This window comes from Meleagris gallopavo, chromosome 1 (genome assembly GCF_000146605.3).
Source record: "Meleagris gallopavo isolate NT-WF06-2002-E0010 breed Aviagen turkey brand Nicholas breeding stock chromosome 1, Turkey_5.1, whole genome shotgun sequence".
Lineage (NCBI taxonomy): Eukaryota > Metazoa > Chordata > Aves > Galliformes > Phasianidae > Meleagris > Meleagris gallopavo.
The window spans coordinates 163,207,596-163,228,246 of NC_015011.2; the positions used below are offsets into that span (position 1 = coordinate 163,207,596).

Genomic DNA, 20,651 nt, shown 5'->3' on the forward strand with positions numbered 1-20,651 from the left:
TGGACAAACGTGGGTCAGTTCTGGGACACATAACCTGCATGCCTGAAATTTACAGCGATGCAAATTTCAAACAGTTTGGGAAAGTTCCACTTAAAGCCACATCTTTTTTAATCATTACGTTTTTAACACAGGGAGGACAGAAAAGTTTGTAGTTTCTAGCCCGAGGGTTTGTTCTAAAGAGGTATTCTGGAGATAGTGGATTTTCCCACTAGATAAAATCATAGTAGTTTATTGTTCAGTCACTTCTGTCTGGTCTCCCTCTGTGAGTTCGTCTGTGGGGACTCTGATACCAGCAGCTGTTGTATGTTATAATGAACATATAAACAGAGTTTGACATTGGAGGGTAAGGAGGGAGTTGTTGTATGCCATTGTATTCCTGGTCACTGTTACTGAAGATGGATTTATTCCCTCTAAAATCCAAAAGAAGGCTGTTCTCGTCAGATATTGTCTGTTCTCCTCAGTTGTCACTTTAGCATGGATTGTACTGCATTTTCTTTGTACATTCTTAATGTTTGCTTTCTTTTTTCTGTACAGACTAGATGTTCTGGGAAAGCTAAGAAACCACTTAACTGGGTTTGCTTTCTTTAATGGGATTTCACTTGACTTTTGGGTTCATTTGAGCTGTTTGTGGTGGTAGAGTTCACTGACGATCAAAGCTTAAACTCAGAGTTTGAGCAGCTTCCATTTGCGTTATGTGATGATTTTTCATTTGGCTTTTGTGGAGTGACTGCTTTGTAAGCTCTGTTTAAAATACAAATGGGAAGATATAATAAACTGTACAGATGAGGAGAAAGAAGGTATTTATTCCATCGCTTATACTGATGATTCCTAAATGCTACAGGTGATCTATTCAAAACTAATACTACTACCTGCTTTTGGTAAGCTGTTGTGCAGAGCAAGGGCTCTGCTAATTGCCTGTCTTTATGATCACCGGTGATTAGTGGAAAATAGTGACTGGAAAATTGTAGGAGGTTGGAAACCTGTTACAAGAAATTGTTGGAAACCTGCTACGTGAAATTTTATGCCAAACATTTTTATTAGCCATCTGATAAATAGATATACGCAGAAAAATGTAACATTCTCTGCAGAGTCAACTCATTTCCCATCATAGAAACTGACCCCAAAGCATTATTGGTTGGCTGACATGTTCTTAGCAGTTGCTATTAATGTAGTAGCACAGCTGTAAATTTCTTTTTAAGAGAGTTGAAAATCAGAGTTGTTTAACTTTAGAATCAAGCACATTAATTTTAAAACCCTCTTTCAGTACCACGTTGGTTGTTTTTTTGTTTTTTTTTTTTTGCAAATTCAGCATAACAACAAATTAGCATCAACACTAAGGAACATTTAAAAACATTTATTCCAGTTAAAATCCATACTGAATTCATGAGGAGCAGAACATACTGTGAGCCTGCCTGTTGTATGAGAATAGTCTCGGTGCTGCTTGGCAGAGCAGTTAGGTGTATGCATGTTAGTCATACAAGTACACAGAAATTCAGCGAGACTTCCCGGTTGAAAGCCAGCATGAAAAAAAACATAGTACAAATACCAGAAAGCATTCGGTCTCTGTTTACAGTGGTTAGCAGATAAATTTGATGCCTGAATTTAATAAAAATTTCATTCAGCTCGAATAAGCCGGAGATGGATGTCGTTACGAGATTTACATACCATTAGCTCACATTAAGTGATTAGCAGCCGAGCTGTGCGGTACAGGGCTGGTTAGATACGAGATCTGTGATGTCAGGACGCTGCCGTTAAAGGAGGTCTGCCGACTGCATGCTTGTTTCCTCTGCCTTTGTAATTACTTGATAAAATGAAGTGCATCGCTGTGAACAATAGATCCTTTGGAACAATCCAGGCTGGTCAGCAGTCTGAATCCGCATTTTAAAGCCATCATAATTGCCTCAAACTTAAGAGTTTCCAGGGTGCAGACGAAGGTGTTGTCCTCCTTCAGCACAAGTCGTGTACCATTTTCAGACTTTATGAAGTATTTGAATTGAATTATATTCGAAGAGACTGAAAACTCCTCTGGAAATCCATCCAGCCTGCTTTTAGACACCAGTACGATTCGGGATTTTATTTTTGCTATGAAATCAGGAGCGTTACAAAAGATCCGGAGCCCCTGCGAGCGGTCGTGGCTGTCAGTTATTTCCAGGAAAGTGGTCTCTCGAGATGCGAGCTGCTCCTTCTCCCACCTCGATTTCACTGCATCCGATAAGACCTTCAGCTGAAAGAAATCTGCTTCGTGTGCCAGAAGTTGATTTTCTCGAAACCCTTCCGGTAGAAGAAGTTCTCCATTTCGTAGGAAGTTCAGAATGTGTCTGAATAGGAGTCCATCTCTGTCTATGAAGTAATGTCCATCTGCATCAAACGGGCACATTATTTTTCCGTTGATGATGCCTTCGAGGAAAGAATCTGGGTACTTGGTTAGTGTTTGTTTTTGTGTGATGTACAGATAGCCACCAACATTCAGAGTAATCAGAGAGGTTTTATAGTCCTTGTCTTGCTCAGAGCCCTCGAAGTTGCTGTGGTTTTCTTCAGATTCCTTTGCTCTTCTGTTTGATTTTCTCTCCATTATCGAAGCGAGCACAGCGATCTTGCTTTGTTCTTGTCAGCTTGAAAAGAGAGAAATTTTTATTTAAGAGCACCTTTCTTCAGCTCAGGCACGATGTTGGAATGGAAATGCTGCTAGCATTGCTCGGGCTGTCAGCTGGGTTTTGCAGTAGGTGGCGTATCAGCTGTGTATGCAGGGAGATGGTAGGAATATGACTGTAGAGGGAATTTGCATTTAACTGTGTGAGGGAAGGAGGGGATAAAAACCACTTCTCTTTCTGTCCTTACACCTAGGAAGTTTACAGAGTTTTGAGAGTTCCGCACAGAAATGAGTAATGCTGTTCTAAAGGGCACCTTGTTTTTAATGCTTTGCAATGTGTTTGTAGTATCAGCTGGCCAAATTGTGTGTAATGCTTCTGGAGTTAAACACTCCTCTTCATTTACGGTGCAAGGATCTCAGTTTGCACAGAGCTTTTTTTCACATTTCCCTTGTATTATCTGTGGTACCTGATCGTATAGCAGGGCAGCGCTGAAAGTGAAGGCATCCCTAGTGGTACACAAAGAGTTATCAGTTATGGTTATTCCTCACATATAAGACGTGTGTGTGGCATTGAGATGTTTGCATACTATTACTTTGGAAGTGATGCTGAAGACTTGTCGGTCTGGTGAGTTTTAGTTTGTGATGAAAGCTTCCATTTTCAGCTGATGGAAGCATCCTCACCAATACAAGCACTGCAGCCTAAAGAGGTTTGGCTTTATCTGTGCCATAGTTAAAAACTGTTTTGGAAAGGAGAGCGGTTTGCTGTTCACATTCGTGGTGTTTCTTAAGTTTCTAAGTAGCATAAATTCCTTCTTTTTCAATAGCAACAACGGCTGCCCCGTGAAACAAAGGGTTAGTGTGCTCACAGACAGCGTGCTGAACATCACATAACATTACAGCTTAGCAACACTTGTGTATGGGGGGAGCAGCGGCAGAGCATGCTACAATCAAATGGCTGTCTTCTCTCTGTGAAGCTGCACTGAGGTTGGCTTTTGGGCTCCTTTTAGGAAAGGTTTCCTCTTTAAGCAGGGAGGGGAAGGCTCAGCACACATCTTTGTGCACATTTCCTGGGGCCAGGGGGGGAACGGGCGGGTGGGAGGCACCGTGTGCATCCAGGGCAGCATGAGCAGTGAGCAAGCACTGTGAGCACTGTGAGCACTATGTTGGGCTGGCCTGGGGGAGCAGAGCCCATCTTTGTCCAGATGAGTTTTTCACTTCTACAGGTGAATGCCTCATGCTTGGCTCCAATAAACGACAGAAAGTCAGATGATCCTTTTGTGAATTTTTCTGCTCTGTTTCTAAAGATGTTACTCATACTGTTCTCACTGTCTCTAAGGCTGTTTATTGAAACTGTGGAATCATCACTATAATATTTTATTAATTGGTAATTAAACCTAGTAGAAATAAATGCACTTTTAAAATTTGCTATTCAGCCTTGCCAGGGTATCCCTACCACTGATACTCTATTTTTTTCTGCTGTTGAGTGTGGTATATTAAACAGATATTATTCATTAGATTTTTTTTATCAGGAATTAGTCATGGTTTTAATGTTAACTCTTTGAGACCATTGAAGTGTTTAGCATTGCTTCAGTCAGAGATTTCAACCACTTTCTGATCTTTAAACATTTAAACTTTTTTTCCCAAATCAATTCCATTCTCAATTATTGAGTGAATAATCAAGAAAATGAAAGGCTGGAACAGTTTGATTTAATTTTTTTTTTTTGTCATTGCAAGAGACTTCCGTTCAAATTTAATTTATTATCCAGTGATGGAAAATTCAGCTAATGTGCTTGTATCATATATAACTTTAGTGTTAAATATAGTGTTAGTGGCTCCTAAGAAAATGATTTCTGCAGTGCTTTTGTCTTGCGTGGTTGCGTTGTTGAAACACTTTGAAGCTGAACAAGTAACGTCCTGGCAGAATTAAGCAGGGATTTCAAAGAAGCTGAGGTTTGTAAAGGATAGGAGAGCTGAACTTTCTACATTTTAAGAGGCAGCAGTTACAGAACAGTATCTGCTCTTTCGATTTTCCACGTTCGTAATCTTCTGGATATTTTGATACTTACAGTTGAAATTTTCCGCTTTCATGAACAAGTACATATTCTTTGAAAGATCACACTAAATCATTCTAGTGGTTCATATGATAAAATATTCAAAATCTGTTTGATATGGCAAATGGACTGTGAAGATCATGAATATATGCATTTAAACCTTTGAGGCTTGAAACATTTAGAGTTGATGTAAAATTTTACTCGTGACAGACCCATGCAGCTTTACTTCACTGCAGCTGACAGTTGTCTGTAATACAGAATTTGAGGCTGGCACATCGCTGTGACAACTTTCCACTTCCTGTGATCTACTGTAAGATGTCTTTTCCAAAGAGCCCCCATTCTTTGCATACACTCGATGATGCATGTACTATTGCAGTGCCTGTAGGTTTAGTGAAGTAGAAGATATTTCAGTGGCTTCACATAGCTTAATGTACTCCAGAAGAACGAGATTCCCTTTTCCCTTTCTCTAGAAGATTGCCCTGAAGTCCATTTTGGTAAAGGTAGGCTAATTGTATGCAAATCTACAGACTTTGCCCAGTTTTCTGCTCTCAGAGTCTGTGTGGTGTACTGGGAGTGGAGGGAACTGCACTCAGCGTGTCTCAATCCTTTCTGCTTCCCACTTGGACTGAACAACTTGGTGCTGAATGCTATTCCATGCCACAGGTGAACTGCCTCTGTTTGTGCTCTGTGCAACTGAATTGTGCTTGCTGATGTTGGTAGCTGGAAGTCCTGAAGTAACCATCGCTTTCCAGGCTGCTAGTGTGTCACTTGGTCACTGGAACTGACCATTTGGGTAGCACTGTCACCCTACAACTATCTAGTTTCTTCTCAGACACTGTCCTAGAGATGGTAAAAATGCAGTTCTGGAATCCATCAGCTACAAGGGAAGCAGAGCTGAGGATAATGGAACTAGGGAGCTATCCCTCATTCTGACTGTTGTGCTTCTTTGTGGAAAAAACCTTCCTCTTCTTCAGCCTCCGTCTTTTTTTCCTGATTGCTGATCAGGAAGCAATATTTGGTGGAGCTTGAGCATGCCTCAGAGCTGAGGATCTGGTGCTGGAGCACACCACTGAGAAACCAGTGCTTTACCAAGGCTTCATCTTATGCATCTGAACAGCATCAGCTTGACTCAGATTCTGTTATCAATGAAATTGTCTTGGGTTACAGAAAGCAGCTAATTTTATTTCAGTACAAAATGATAACGGGAAATCTACAGCTAAAAGAGGTGGAGAATTTTTGAAACGTGTTAGGAAGCCACACTAATAAAATCTGCTTGGGTTATTGAGGAAATGTATTAAGCATTTAATGTTATAACACAGAAAGCTGGCCAGGTTGTTGGGACAATTAAACCATTCAGTGGTTACTGTCTCACAGTAATAGTAGCATAGCCATTCTCATCCCAGTAAATATTTGCAAGATGTTGATTAATGGCTATTGAAGACAAGCTCTACACACTAATTAAAAGTGAAGAACTTCAAATAAGAAAGTCTGAACATTCAAGAGTTTTGTCTATGAAATTTTACCAACAGTTACTGTTGATATTTTTCAATAACTTTTGAGCACTGCAAGACTGAAGAAACAAATGCTATGCCAGCATTAAAAGATAAGTTGTATGACCCAAACAAAAAGCGACTGCATGAAAAACAATAAACATCTGACTTGGAAATCAATCAGTTCAAAATTAAGGGAGAAAGATATAATGCTAATCTATGTGAGTGTAGGCAAAATAGACTGTGCCAGAAGTTTTTTCCTGTTTTTGGTTATAATTTGTTCAGCAAAGGAGATGATGCTTTTTCTTTTCACCTTTTAAGTAGATACTGCTTGTCAAAATGCAAAAATTATATAGAATGTAAAACTATGTAAACTACAAAAATTGTCTGCCAGGTTTCAAACTGGTAAATATTAAGCAGAGGATTATCACCTATACATTGATGTGATTTGGTTCTTGGTCCTCGAGCAGTGATCAAGGAGATAGTTACTGCTGAAGTCTGGAGATGATACGGACTGAAAGTGTAGTAGTCAAGGAGACACATTTGGAGAATGAGGAGGCTCAGGGGAGACCTTATTGCTCTCTGTAACTACCTGAAGGGAGGTTGTAGTGAGGTGGGGGTCGGCCTCTTCTCTCATGTAACTGGTGATAGGACCAGAGGGAATGGCTTCAAGCTGTTCCAGGGGAGATTTAGGCTGGACGTTAGGAAATACTGCTTCTCTGAAAGAGTGGTCAGGCAATGGAATGGGCTGCCCAGGGAGGTGGTGGAGTCACCGACCCTGGAGGTGTTCAAGGAACATTTGTATTTTGTGTTGAGGGACATGGTTTAGTGAGAACTATTGGTTATAGGTGGATGGTTGGACTGGGTGATCCTGTAGGTCTTTTCCAACCTTGGTGTTTCTGTGATTCTGTGATTTCTGATGGAGAATCATTTGGATACTTGGTTAAGACAGTATTTTAATATGGCTAAATATAAAGTTTATATGCTTAGGAATCATAGAATCATTAAAGGTGGAAAATACCTCTAAGAGCATGTAGTCCAATTGTCAACCCATCACCACCATGCCCCAAATCCATGTCTCTTAACTGCCACATCTACGTGCTTCTTAGCATCCTGTTCCAGTGCCTTACGGCCCTTTCTGAGAAGAAATACAGTGTAGTCAGGGCTTGTGGCCCATGTGTTTGTGGAAGGAGAAGGACTGTGGTATTGTCCTGTGTGTACTGAATGCATCATGAACAACTGAAATGAGGTCATCACTGTGGGCAGTGCACAGCAAGCTCTGGTTCCTATTCCATGCATCATTAAGAAAGAGATATGAATGAGCTCAACTTTCTCAGACCAGTTAAGAAACTGAAAAATAAGCCTACTAGAAGATTTGAGAAAACATGGCCTGTTAAGCTTAATGGAGGTGGAAAATACATAATTGCCTGGGTGGGCAGGAAATTTTTATACGCAGCTCTTCAACTTAGCAGTCACAGGTCTAACAAGGTCTAGGTGCTGGAACTTAGAGCTAGATGCAGTGCAGTCAGACTAGGAAATGAACACATTAAAATCTCCAGGCCAGCCTGTCTTTCTCTGTGGCTCCTTGTCTCCTTCTCTCTCTCTCAAAAAAAAAAAAAAAACCTATCAAAACATCTTCTGCACAGTTCCAGTAAATTTCCCCAGCGCCTGTTTACTAAGACTGCCTTAAGCACTTTAATTGCATTTTGGTGGTGATCATCAGCAGAATTTGAAGCTGGAACCGACATCTCCCTGTCATTTCTTTGAAGGAGTCAGCAGCTGAAATTTCTTTATGGGTTAGCATAGGGATGCTCAGTAGAGGCGTGAGTGCATCTGGTGGCTGATGCTGCACATAGGGATCGTGTCGAGCAGCCTACCTTGTGCTGTGCTGACCCTGTTTGTGGTCACTGATGGTGTCAGACACCTGGGGAGACGTCTTTTTTCCCATCTAATCACTGGTCTTAGCTGATCTTCCAGGTATTGGCTCATTCTTGTTGTACTGGCTGGTTTATTTTAAGTAGGTTTTTTTAATGGGGAATTTCTGCTTTCATGCCTTATTCCTCCTTTGGGTTCTAGGTTGATGTGACTGTATTATGGAAGTGTAAAGGCAGACACGACACTTTGGATGTCTTTTCATTGCAGCTCTGGCCCTGCAACAGGTGAGAAGTGGTTCAGGTTTCTGAAGATAGCAAGGATTGTTTGGTGATTTAAGGCTAATTAGGCTGTGAAGAGAGTAAGAACTGTTTCCCTGCTGCATTCTTGCATTTGGAAGTTTGCACGCATCTCTGCGGATTTATTCTAATGGCCTCTCTGGATGACTTAAAATCCCAGGAGAGTCCAGGGAAAATGGGACACAAACCTCAGCTTTGGGTAGCAAATGGAATTTGACACCAGGCTGGGTTAGCTGTAAGGTCTTCTCAGACACTGCTGTCAGCCTGGTACTGGGAATCCCACCCTTGGGATCATTAAAAACCAAGTCCAGGTCACTGGTAATTAAAAGGAGATATTACTGAAGAACTATATCAAGAGATACTACTAAAGATAATCATACTTAACTGGTAGGTTCCAGCAACTTTCTTTATTTCCTAACTCGTTGGTATGGGGAACTTTTTAAATTCACTGATACTGATTCTTAAAACAGAAGATCAGTTTCAAAATTCAATAAGGGTTTTGTGCAGAGATCGATAGTGCAGTGTCAGTGTTCAGACAGCTGGGTTGGGGGGTTCAGATGAGTAACTTTGTGCCATACAAACTAATGGAAAAATGGTCACAGAGTTCCATGGGCAGAAGTGAACAGAAATGTGATGGCTACTAGCAAATGTGGCTTTATGTAAAGGTTTTCTAGTCGAACAAACCTAATTTGTTATTTGGGGGATTGCAAATGTGCTTGATAAAGTGACAACGTGTTTGCAGCCTGCTTAATATCTCATATTGCACACAATTTAGAATCTTGCGACATTCTGATTTTTGTCTAAAAAAAAAAATTTGCAAGCATGAAATAAGATTAAAAACTAGCTGACAGTTACCAGAAAGTAATTATCAGTAAGAAGTCACTTGGGCTGTAGTTTGAAGGGCTTTCTCCAGGATTAGCAAGAGAGATGGCAGCAAGTGAGAGTCACTGCTTATAGGATGTGTCATGATTGACACCAGTGCTGGTCAGGCAGTGAATAACTGTGACAGGACTGTCATACTGTGACCTGGATCACTTAATTCACAGAATCTTTTTAAAGAAAATGCATTTTAACCAAGACAGAAGCAATTACATATATGTATTCCCTAAGAACGGGGAATGCAGAGCACAGAGATAAAACGTGAGGCTTTGGAAGACTCAGAATAGATGCAGTGGTGCTATAATAAGCAATCACCTCCATCAAGTCCCCGAACAATCGATCTTGGGGGGAACCACCAACACAGAGCAGTTCACTGAATCCTAAAAGAGATGGGGCCAATTGTCTTCTGAAAGTCTCCCTCCGTGTGTTGAATTTGGAGTGTGCAGAATAACCTTGAGATGGCTAAAGTGAGGCAAGATAAATTTCAAGCTCATCTCCTGTAGCTGTTATTTTATTTCCTTATATGGTTTTGGTAAGACTGATACAGAAGTATTACGTCTCTTTTCTGGTCTCCGTATTGTTAAAATATCATTGAAGGGTTGAGTTAGTGCAGGTAAGAGCCACACGACTTTATTGAGGTGTGGTTTTTATTAAAGTGCCTTACGGTGAGATAATGCATGAACTTTAGCTAGCTTCATTTATTGAAAAGATGATTGAGAAGTGACTTGATTGCTGTGTAAAAGTGCTTTCACAGAGAGAAAATACCAGGTACTAAAAGGCTCTTTATCATAATATAGAAAGACATAATAAGAACCAAGTGCCAGAAGCTGGAGACAAATTCATATTGGAAATTAAGCACCAATATTAGTAGCACTTTAGTCATACACAAGTTGTTAGATTCTGCACAGAAGAAAGAGGATAACATTTAATTGTCTGTGATGCTCAGGCAGTCAGGCAAATTGGCCAAGTTTTTTCTTCTCATCAAAACCTTAAGGATCAGTAAAAACAGAAATGCTTTCATAAAAATGATGCTTTATTTTCATAGAATCACAGAACGGCCTGGGTTGAAAAGGACCACAATGATCATCTAGTTTCAACCCCCCTGCTATGTGCAGGGTCACCAACTACCAGACCAGGCTGCCCAGAGCCACATCCAGCCTGGCCTTGAATGCCTCCAGGGATGGGGCATCCACAACCTCCTTGGGCAACCTGTCCCAGTGTGTCACCACCCTCTGTGTGAAAAACTCCCTCCTAATACCTGACCTAAAGCCCCGGTCTCAGTTTAAAGCCATTCCCCCTTGTCCTATTACTATCCACTGTCATAAACAGCCATTCCCCCTCCTGTTTATATGCTCCCTTCAAGTCCTGGAAGGCCACAATGAGGTCTCCCTGGAGCCTTCTCTTCTCCAAGCTAAACAAGCCCAGTTCCCTCAGCCTTTCCTCATAGGAGAGGTGCTCCAGCCCTCTGATCATCTTAGTGGCCCTCCTCTTGACTCGTTCCAAGAGCTCCACGCCCTTCCTGTACTGGGGGCCCCAGGTCTGGACGCAGTGCTGCAGATGGGGCCTCACAAGAGCCGAGTAGAGGGGGACAATCACCTCCCTCTCCCTGCTGGCCATCCCTTTTCTTACGGAGCCCAGGATGTAGTTGGCCTTCCTGGCTGCAAGTACACACTGCTGGCTCATGTCCAGCTTCTCGTTCATCAAATTTTGTTCAAAATTACTTGCAAAAGTGGCGTATCCTTTTCCTTTTAAATGATTTAATGAATTTTTAAATCAAAACAGGAATTTTTAAATTAAATTATTTTCTAGATATGTGTTGTTGAAGCAATTGCTGTCTGCATTATTTAGGGATTTCCAGGTGTAATAGTTTTTAAGTTGATAAGGCATTGGTAGAAATCTCAGGCATCTCATAAATTGCCTTGTGTTACTAGATGTTGGTTTTCTGAGTGTTTCTGTTCTCATCAGTGGTGTTGTCAGCTGGAACTGACAGTGACGGTGTAGTACCCCGCACCAACAGCAAGACAAGACTTCCAGAAGGAATTTTATATAGAGAGAATTAATCAAGGTATTGAAGTTAAGAAACTCATCCTTTCTTTTAAGCAAGGCTATTCCAGAGAGGTGTATGTTTTATACATATTGCACTGGCTATGCCCAAAAGAAATTGTTAAGTTGGCACCGCTACCCTTTATACAGTAGGACACAGTAGTGGAAAATTAAGTGCTTGGCAAAAGTGTTACGTCTCTCTTCCTTTCTGCTTATGGTTGCTTTTAGTTTTTAGGCTTTTCCTTCTTTGTAGGCTGGTACTATCGCATTGCTAAGTCTAAGTACTGTTGCTTTAAGCTAAAAGGTGTTCACATCAGACTACGAAGCAACTGCTACTGAGGTGAATGTGGAGAGAACATTATTAAATGTAACTTGGTAGGTGGTTTTCTAGGTTACTAGCAGCAATTTATTTCCTTTTTCCCCAAGCATTAGCACATACATAATGCAATAAAATAACGTTCCACTGATGAGCAACGTTTTATTGTAATAAGATGGAAATTAATTATTTCTTTTTCTGAAGGTAAAAACAAAATTAAATCTCGTTTTGTCTTTCAATAATTTTGGATATTTTGGTAGGTAGGTTCTCTTTGGAGATAAGCTTTTGGTTTTTTTATGCTGACTGTATTCAGGGAGAATTTCTAGAAAACCATTCCTAGGTGAGTGGAACTGTCTAAAGAAATTAGGCCCACACTTTTATTTAAAATCTCATCTTTGTGATTCATTCTTAATATGTAAAACATCTGATTGCAAAATGAAGATGTGTTGGGAACACCACCTGTACAAGAATGATTCTCCTTCTTCTTTCTCGGTGTCAAAATAGCAGAGACTTTAGAACTTAATTTGACATTTGAGAACTTATTATTGTATTTATTAATAATACATTGTATTTATTGTATGCTGAATTACACAGAAATGCAAACTTTGACTGTGTTGGTGATTTTCTTTTTTTAATGTCCAGTTTTGCTTTGTTGTCTTGTACTAGATAAACTTTCCCTGGAAGGAATAGTGGTGCAACGTGCTGAATGCAGACCTGCAGCTAGTGAAAATTACATGAAACTGAAAAGGTAGGACAGCTCTACTACAAATGGATATGTGATAGCTTACTTTGATGCTTCTGTTTTCCAAGAGATGAACAATGTCAGTATTTTCATGGTCTTGTATAAGATTTATACAGGATTGGAATAGATCTTTCTATGGGAGTGGATTTTACCATAAGGGACGAATGGAGTCATGACACTTATGCCTCCCTCTTATATTACTTGTTGGGGTGATACTGGCTTGTGCATTTCATCATGTGCAAAACTCTTGCTAGAGCACACATCTAATTAACATATGAATACGTGTCTGTATTTTGATGTTCTTGAAACAACATTTCCTGAAGGCTTAAAGGTTTATCTATGTTTGGTCAGACAAGCTTCTTGTGTGTATACACATCTGTGTGGATTGTCCAACCTGAATTCCACTGAACAGTTAATACTGTGCTATGGTGGGCAAGGAGCACCAGTGATATTAAAATGCCCTAAACTTGGAGACCTAAACTAAGATACTTTCTAGAAAAGATAGTAGAAGTGACATGAAGATCACAAAATGGTCTCTCTCTTTTACAGTCTCACTTAGTGACCACAAAATTGCATTCAATACATCTCAGAGTTGCCACGTAGTTCATATATAATTTGCATAATTAACTTGATGATGCTCTCTCTTAATAAATCCAATTTGGAATTCAGTTGTGCTTTATATTAAATACATATTTGCATGTTTTAAGCATGTGAATTTTAATTAAATCACTCTTAATATTTTCAGTTTGTTACTTAGAGAGAAGTGCAAAGCAGGAAATTTCAGGAAGAGAATTAACAATGCAGACTTAGTTTCAGAATGTTCAAAATCAAAAAAGCAAAGTGGTATTTTGATGTTTTCCCACAGTTCCTGATCTGTTTTATGTGCATCAGACACTACACTTCCAGTATCTTGTTTTATTAACCTCCTCTTCGATCTAAATTGCTCCAGCATTTCCTTATTGTTTTTATTCAATTCTGAGACTTTATGTTTTAGCTGCTGGCAAATCAGTGCCATAACTTTGCTCATGTACAGTGAACTACTTCATTTCAGACTGTGTTCTGTGATTGCTATCGTGATTTCTATCATCAGTGTGAAATGGAGTATGAAGCAAATGTGATATTACTAGAAAAGGACTCATTCCATTCTGGCAAATTTAAATATATATGAATATAGTCTGTGGAATATATTTGCTTCGTAATTGTTTTAATTGCAGGTTGCCTGATGCAAGTGCTTTTTAGCATTTTGTACACAGTCTCCTATTCAGATCAGATAAGGCCACAGCAGGAGGTCAAAACAGAACCGATAGCTTTAATGACACGCTGCCTGAACTTTCAATTTTTCAGCATTCTGTACTCTGTCATGTGCACATGCACACAGCCCCTCCTGATCTTTGCTTTTTTCCACGTTGAACTGCAGGAGCACCAAAGATACAAACATGAAAGCGGGTTTTGCCTTTGGAGGCACTGAGAAGCTGAAAACTGACTGTATTGCGTGGTTTATTTTTTTCCCTTTCCTGTAGCAAAATTGGCAGGTTGTGCATGCCTACTTTCTAACTTTCCATGTTGTTGGGGAAAAAAAAAATAAATTAAAATCTCATCTGGTGGAAATCAGCATGAGATTTAGCAGATCTAGCAGTCACAGCCTCAAAAGAAATTGGTTTATGTCCAAACAGAATTTCTGGTATTTCAGTTGCAGAATCTGACTTTTCACTCCCTTTTTATTCTCTCCCACCCTCAGCATGCTACAGCTTGTATTGGTGCCTAAAAGACAAGTGAGAACATTGAAGATAAACCACATAAATTATAGAATAGTGTTATATTAAACTATTTTTATTTGCTTTTTTATTTACTATTATGCTTTACATGAGAGAGACTCTCCAAAGATGGGATTGATAATACTGAGAAAGCAGCAAATCTGTTGTGTAGGCTTAAGTGCTACAACAATAAATTGACTTTAGTAAGGAAATAAAATTAAATGATAAGTGCAGTTGCTTCAGACTTTGAAGATCTAGAAAATGAAGTTAAGCTGCACACTCCTATAACTCCAATCATTTGTTTTCTACGAGCTGGCAGTGACCTAAAGGAGTTACATGCCTCCCTGGTATCAAATGCAGATACAGATCTCTTCTGTTTCACCCTCTTTATCTGGCTGAAGGTTGTAGGCTAATGGGGATGATCTGCAGCATTGTGCTTGGGTTCTATCCTGATTCTCAAAGAGAGGGCAGAGCAACCGCCTTGTGATGGGACTACCAGCAGTTAGGTGGGAGATGAGTGAGATATGTGGGTTTAAGGGTGGGTAATGTGCACAGAATTAGATGACACGTACATATGGGTGCAAGTGTTGGCAAAGCTGGCAGATTACAGGGCTTTTTCCTGGGAAAGAGCCTTTGATTTGATTATGGGAAGAGTGTAGACAGCTGATGTTCAGAACAATTTAAATGCAAGGTACAAACGTGTCCAGTTGGAAAAGTAAAGCAGAAGTTGTGTGACCTTCAGTCAATAGTTTCTGTTTTGGAAGTTATGTTTATCTATTTGTTCTGTTTTCCTGAACTTCAGGCTCTAGAAGGGGAATAAATTCCATGAAACACTTGCTGCACTGCATTAGTACAGCTTCACGCTGATCAATTTCATAGGTGATTATTATTTTTTTGTAATTAACAGTGCATTTGTTCTTTCTAACACTGTAATGGTTAGTTCTCTAGGATTGCTCAAGATGTGTGCAACATGTTAGCTGGGTTCCAGTCTGACAGTTCTAAGGAGAGGTTTTGAAGAGAAATGCAAATACAGTGCAAGTATCTGATGAATGTGGTTTGATAGCACTTCCCCAAAAGTAATGAATGGACAGCAAAAACTGGAAGGAAATCAGAGTAGGTATTTCATTCTCACATGTGCTTCTCAAATGCTTGTTGCCTTTCAGAAAGGTTTTTGGGAGACTCTAGATCAGTTATACTTAACCTGAATTACTGAACTCTTCTAAACCGTGTTTCAGATTTAAAAAAATGTATTCACAGTGCCTATAAGAGCTGATGTTTAAGGCTTCAGTGAGACCAATAATATCTAGAATTGTTTCAAGTAACTTAAAAATGCAACCTGATGTGTTGCTAATGAAAATGGTATTTGCCAAATGGCATCTCGTAACAGGGTTACATGAATTCTGTATGTCTTCTTGCTTTTTCTGCTTAAAGGTTTCAGTGGAGAATGTGATGAATGTTCTTAGAGAAAACTACTGGAATGAACATGTGTTGTGGGCTTTTTGGAAAAATGGGTTGTAAGCTCAGGAGTTAATGATCTTTTACCTTTGAAAAGTCACATTTCCTTCCTACTTTGTTACGTAGGCTGCTGTAAGTCCTGACATTTGCTAGTCTAGGCCAAGAAAGTGAAATTTAATTAGTGTGGATGTGTTGAATTAGTTCTCATCTCAAAAATATTGTTAAAGAGTATTGACTGGCTGACAGTTCAGAATGCTGCTGAAAATGAACATTATGCCAGGATTTTATTGATTGTTTTTTATATTTTTTTTTCAAATACCCCCTACTGGGAAAAGAAAATGAAGAATTTGACCAGCATGCCACCTCACATATATTTTTGTAGATATTCCCAGTTGGCTACGAATTTCCTTTTGAAGAAAATATGTATGAATAAATTCATGCATTTTCCACAAAAGCTGACATGCTGCACGAATGCTGTTCAGTTTGTTTGAAGTGGGAGGCTGTTTCTGTGCGCAGCTGAGATTGCATCTGCCTGTCAGTCAGTGCAACCGTGGTTTTCAAGTATTGAAGATCCATTTCTTTGTCTTGAAATAAAATTTACTGTAGTTCAAAAAGATGTTCCCTAAGTACACCATTAAATTGGTATTTTTTCCCTCGTGGAAAAACATTTCCAGTCCTAGCATTTTTCTAGAGAACAATGTACATGCTCATAAGGGTTAAGACATACTGTCTAGAGAGGTGCTGTATATTTCCCTAAACTTCCTTGACATCCATCATTTTTTTACAATCAAGCAAGTGCCATTCTACTTGTAAGCCAGTAGGACTTGGACTGCAAAGTAGCAGGCACACAAGTACTTAAGTTTATTCGTCCATTTTATTAATATGGTTGCCTTCTGTGATGGTTTAATAATGTCAAGCGTAGAGTCCTACACCTGGGAAGGAATAACGACATACATTAATATGAGTTAGAGGCTGACCTGCTGGAAATGAGCTCTGTGGAGAAGGATGTGGGTGTTCTGTTGGACAACAGGTTGGCCGTGAGCCAGCAGTGTGCCCTTGTGGACAAGAAGACCAGTGGTATCCCGGGGTGTATTAAAAGAGCATGGCCAGCAGGTCGAGGAAGGTGATCCTCCTCCTCTACTCTTCCCTGATGAGGCCACATCTGTAATACTATGTCCAGTTCTGGGCTCCTCCGTTCAAGAAAGAGAACTTGTAGAGAGAGTTCAGCGGAGGGCTACAAATGTGATGAAGGGCCTGTTGCATCTCCTGTATAAGGAATGACTGAGTAACTTGGAGAAGAGAAGACGGAGGGGGAATCATCACTGGAAGGCCACTATAAGGTCTCCTCGAAGCCTTCTCTGCTCCAGGCTGAAGAACCCCACCTCTCTCATTCTGTCCTCATAGTGGAGGTGCTCCAGCCCTCTAATCATCTTCATGACCCTCCTCTGCACCTGCTCCAACAGCTCCATGTCCTTCTTGTGTTGAGGGCCCCAGAACTGGACACAGTACTCCAGGTGGGGCCTCATAAGAAGCAAAGGGCATCTTATCATCGCTTCTGAATATCTCAGGGGAGGTGGGAGTCAAGTGGGCTCTTTTCAGTGGTGCCCAGTGCCCAGTAAAAGGACAATGGGCACAAACTGGAACATGGGGAGTTCCATATGAACTTGAGAAAATACTTCTTTGAGAGTGATGAAGCACTGGAACAGGCTGCCCAGAGAGGTTATGGAGTCTTCTCCTCTGGAGATATTCAGAATCTGCCTGAACACTTTTTGTGTAACATGCTGTAGGGAGCCTATTTTAGCAGAGGAGTTGGACTCTACAGTCTCTGCAGGTCTCTTACAACCCCTACGATTCTGTGATTTTTTCAGGCTTTTGGAATAGAGTAAGGAAGAGAAGCAAATAAGAAAAACATGGTTAAAGTGAGATGTGTTCGGCAGCACGGAGGAGTGGTTATTTCTCGCTTCAGAGATTGTTTTGTTGGTTTGCTACATATTGCTTTGTGATCTTAGGCTCTTTCCTATGTCTCTTTTCCCTTCCATTTTTTAAGAGTGCTGTTCTGAGATGGTATTTTAATAGGTCTGTTATATTACCATGCTATTTTGTGCAGTTATATGAAACAGTTCTAATTTTGGTTGCTGCTTCTGGCCATTATAAAAATGCTAACAAATAAGGAATAAACTACTGTTTGCAATGCAGCAGATATTTTATCAAGTTTCTCTTAAACCTGCATAGTCAACACATCCTTCCTGCCCCATTGTTGTCTTTAGCTTCTGCTAGCCAGAAAGAAAGAAAAATGAAAAAATAAAAAGTGAAGCATGGAACTTTTTTCCCCAATATACTTCCTTGCATATCAGTCAAATCAGTTATGGAAAAAGGGTATTCTTTAATTTTGCATAAATAGTCATTGGATCTCAGTTTCCTTCCTCTTGCAAATGCATGGAGACACAGGATGGAGAAAGTGGGCTTCTCTGCTGGATAACTTACTGTTCTCCTTTTCTCTTGCCTTAAAATGGGTAAAACATGAGAATTGTCTTCTCGCTGTCTTTTAAACATCATCAATTCCAGGTTACAGATGTTTCTGCCTTTCTTGGGAGCTGAAATTGTGCGATGAGGTGCTGCTGGGAGCTGTTGTGCTCCTTTATAGCAGGCACGTGGAATGATTCCTGCGATTTTTGGGAAGGCACATTGCTGAGACAAAGTTGGCTGGGAGGTCATTTTCAAAAAGAATAAAGATGCTTAGGGATGTGTATTTAAAAAGGGGCTTATGGCAAATATTGAATGGATTTTTCCTTATCCACTGGGGAAAGAAATCCAGAGTTGCAACTGAGGAGCTTTCATTGTCCTTTTTTTTTTTAATCCAGGCTTTATGTAGTAATATTCTTCTGATTACTCTGCTTCTTTTCCTCTGCTATCACAGGCATTGCATTTAAGGTTGTAGCTACTTTGCCTTTGTGGCAATTAGCCAAAAAGCTGTTTGCTGAAAGGGGCGAGACTAAAAATAGTGACTCTGGAATATGTTCCAGCTCCAATCCTAGCAATTCTTCAGACTGAAAAAAGTCATATTCAGTACCAGCACCAGAAGTCCTCAGTTCTTGTGTTTCCAGAGAGCCTAAATGTCAGTGACACAATTTCCTGCTCTTGGAATCAAAGCCTGTGATATGTCAGCAGTGTTGGAGGTCATTATAGTTTACTGCTACCAAGCCTTTGGTATTTGTAAAGGCATCTCTTCCAGTAAGGTGTTTTCTTGATTTCAAAGAAGTTCTTAATTAGTACTGACTGCAATTATCCTTCCTGTTCTCAAGTCTTAAGCAGCACCAGTTCTTCTTTTCAGCTACTTTTCCTTCTGTAGTGTGGCTATCACACTGTACTGGGTGAAAACCTCTGAGAGAGAATGCAAATTTAGCTGTCATGAGTTACCTTACCACCCTTCTGTTTTTTTTGTTTACTATCATGCTTGCCCCTGTCAGACAAGATGAGGTAGCTTATTGGTATCTAGAAAGCCATTTCTGTGTCAGAGTTCAGATGCTAATTGTGGGTTTCTCTGGTGCAGAGCTCAGGGAAGCTCATGGATGTCTCCCTAGCCACTATGCCAGATGCTATAGTCATGCTGAACACTGCGGGTGTTCTGGGCTCTGCAAAACTGCTTTGGCAGCCACCAGCCTGACGAGCTCAAATTTACACAATATGTAGAATGTCATCACCACAGTACATCTTCTATTTTTAAGCAACTTTGTTCACATACTACTGATGATATTTGCAATTTGGGAAAGATCAGTAAACTGGTATCGTCCAACAGCCACCCTGCTGCCAAGAAGCTCCAAAAATTGTATGATCTCGGTGAGTACTAAAAGTTATCCTTGTGCTCACTCACCAAGTGGCAAGCTCTGTTGGTGATGTATTGATTTCCTGGCTTATTAAAATATGTCTGAGATTTTTGACACTGTAAGAACAGTAAAACTGTCTGGAGGGTGACAGGGTGCTTGCCTCCAAATAGCACTTGTTATTTGGGATATAGCCAAGTTCAGAGCAAGTTCATAGATGACAAACCATTCGTCCTCCATTGCTGGTTCTTTTCTGCAGCAGCATCTGACTGTAGAGCTCCAGTGCCTCTCAAACTGGGCTTCCCTGTGAGCAGTGAGTGATTTAATTCCTCGAGATATGGGCAGAATTCCAGCAGGAGCTTAACAGTTAGACTGCCATAGGGCAGCTACAGCATGGAGGGAGCAAATGAGGTATCTCTTGTGCTACTCACAGGCTCTGTGGGTGGAAGAGATCACAGCTTTAGAAATTAATTGCATTACATTTAATCGGAGGGTCTGTCATCCCCTGGGTACCTCAGATACCTGGAGCACTGAAGCATCAGTTAGTACACAGGAAACATTTTACAAAGAGAGAATATTGTTCTGCCACCTGCCAGTGCCCCAGTTCAGGACGTTTTTTAAGTGTCTGCAGAACTGAATTCAAATGAACATCGTATTTAAAATGATATTTTATCAATAGAATATGGCCTGCCAGTGTTAGTGATGTACAAATCATAAAATTATTCCTTAGTTATGGGTCTGCATTGACTTTGCAGTTTGCATTTGCTTTGTGTTTATCTGATGAAATACATTTCTGAAGTGGACCCTGTAAATAATGATCACACAGCTATTTGTTATGATCTGTTATGATGTGTCTGGCAAGCTGTTGCATCCTTTGTTTGCAGCCAGTGGTTATGGCCAGCGTTTCATCATTGCCAGTTCAGTACCTCTGATGCTTTAGTGGAAATTCTGCTCTATGCGATAAGCTGGTATAGTCAGTGGAGCTGAACACATAACCATCTGCAGTGGTTAGATAGAGCTATTAAAAGCTAGCCAAAGGTATGCTTGCTGCACAGTGTCTGTGTGAAACCATCGTGGGACTGGGGTGCTTTATCCATCTCTCAGGATGGAGCTGGAAGCTTTTCCTGAGCTTCCCTTATGCCACGATTGCCATGAGTCATGTACCCTGCTTTAAAAAAAAAAAACACATAAAAGCACTGTGGGCTTTCTGCTGCCCAGCTCCTTCCTTTCCTGTAGTGCTGAGCCATTTTTTGCCAACTACTCTGTAATCAGTAAGGTTTAGGATCAGTGTTACTTTGCATTGCGATTCTGTTTGAGGTTGTTTTTGGATCATATGATT

At 40.3% G+C, this 20,651-nt stretch overlaps 2 protein-coding genes across 2 annotated transcripts in view; one reads left to right on the top strand and one right to left on the bottom strand.

Annotated features, from left to right (window-relative positions):
• Window positions 1–1,286: 1,286 nt before the first annotated feature.
• KCTD4 (potassium channel tetramerization domain containing 4) lies at window positions 1,287–2,653 on the bottom strand. Its single transcript, XM_010728829.3, has one exon. It carries the CDS (start codon window positions 2,570–2,572, stop codon window positions 1,799–1,801), a length of 774 nt encoding a protein of 257 aa, XP_010727131.1. The 5' UTR covers window positions 2,573–2,653; the 3' UTR covers window positions 1,287–1,798.
• A 5,588-nt stretch (window positions 2,654–8,241) lies between these two features.
• Window positions 8,242–20,651, top strand: part of GTF2F2 (general transcription factor IIF subunit 2) — a 53,087-nt gene continuing 40,677 nt past the window's right edge. Inside the window, exons 1-2 of the mRNA XM_010728830.3 lie at window positions 8,242–8,290; window positions 12,207–12,288. Coding sequence (XP_010727132.1) covers window positions 8,257–8,290; window positions 12,207–12,288 — 116 coding nt within the window. The 5' untranslated portion in view covers window positions 8,242–8,256. The remainder of the gene's footprint in view (window positions 8,291–12,206; window positions 12,289–20,651) is intronic.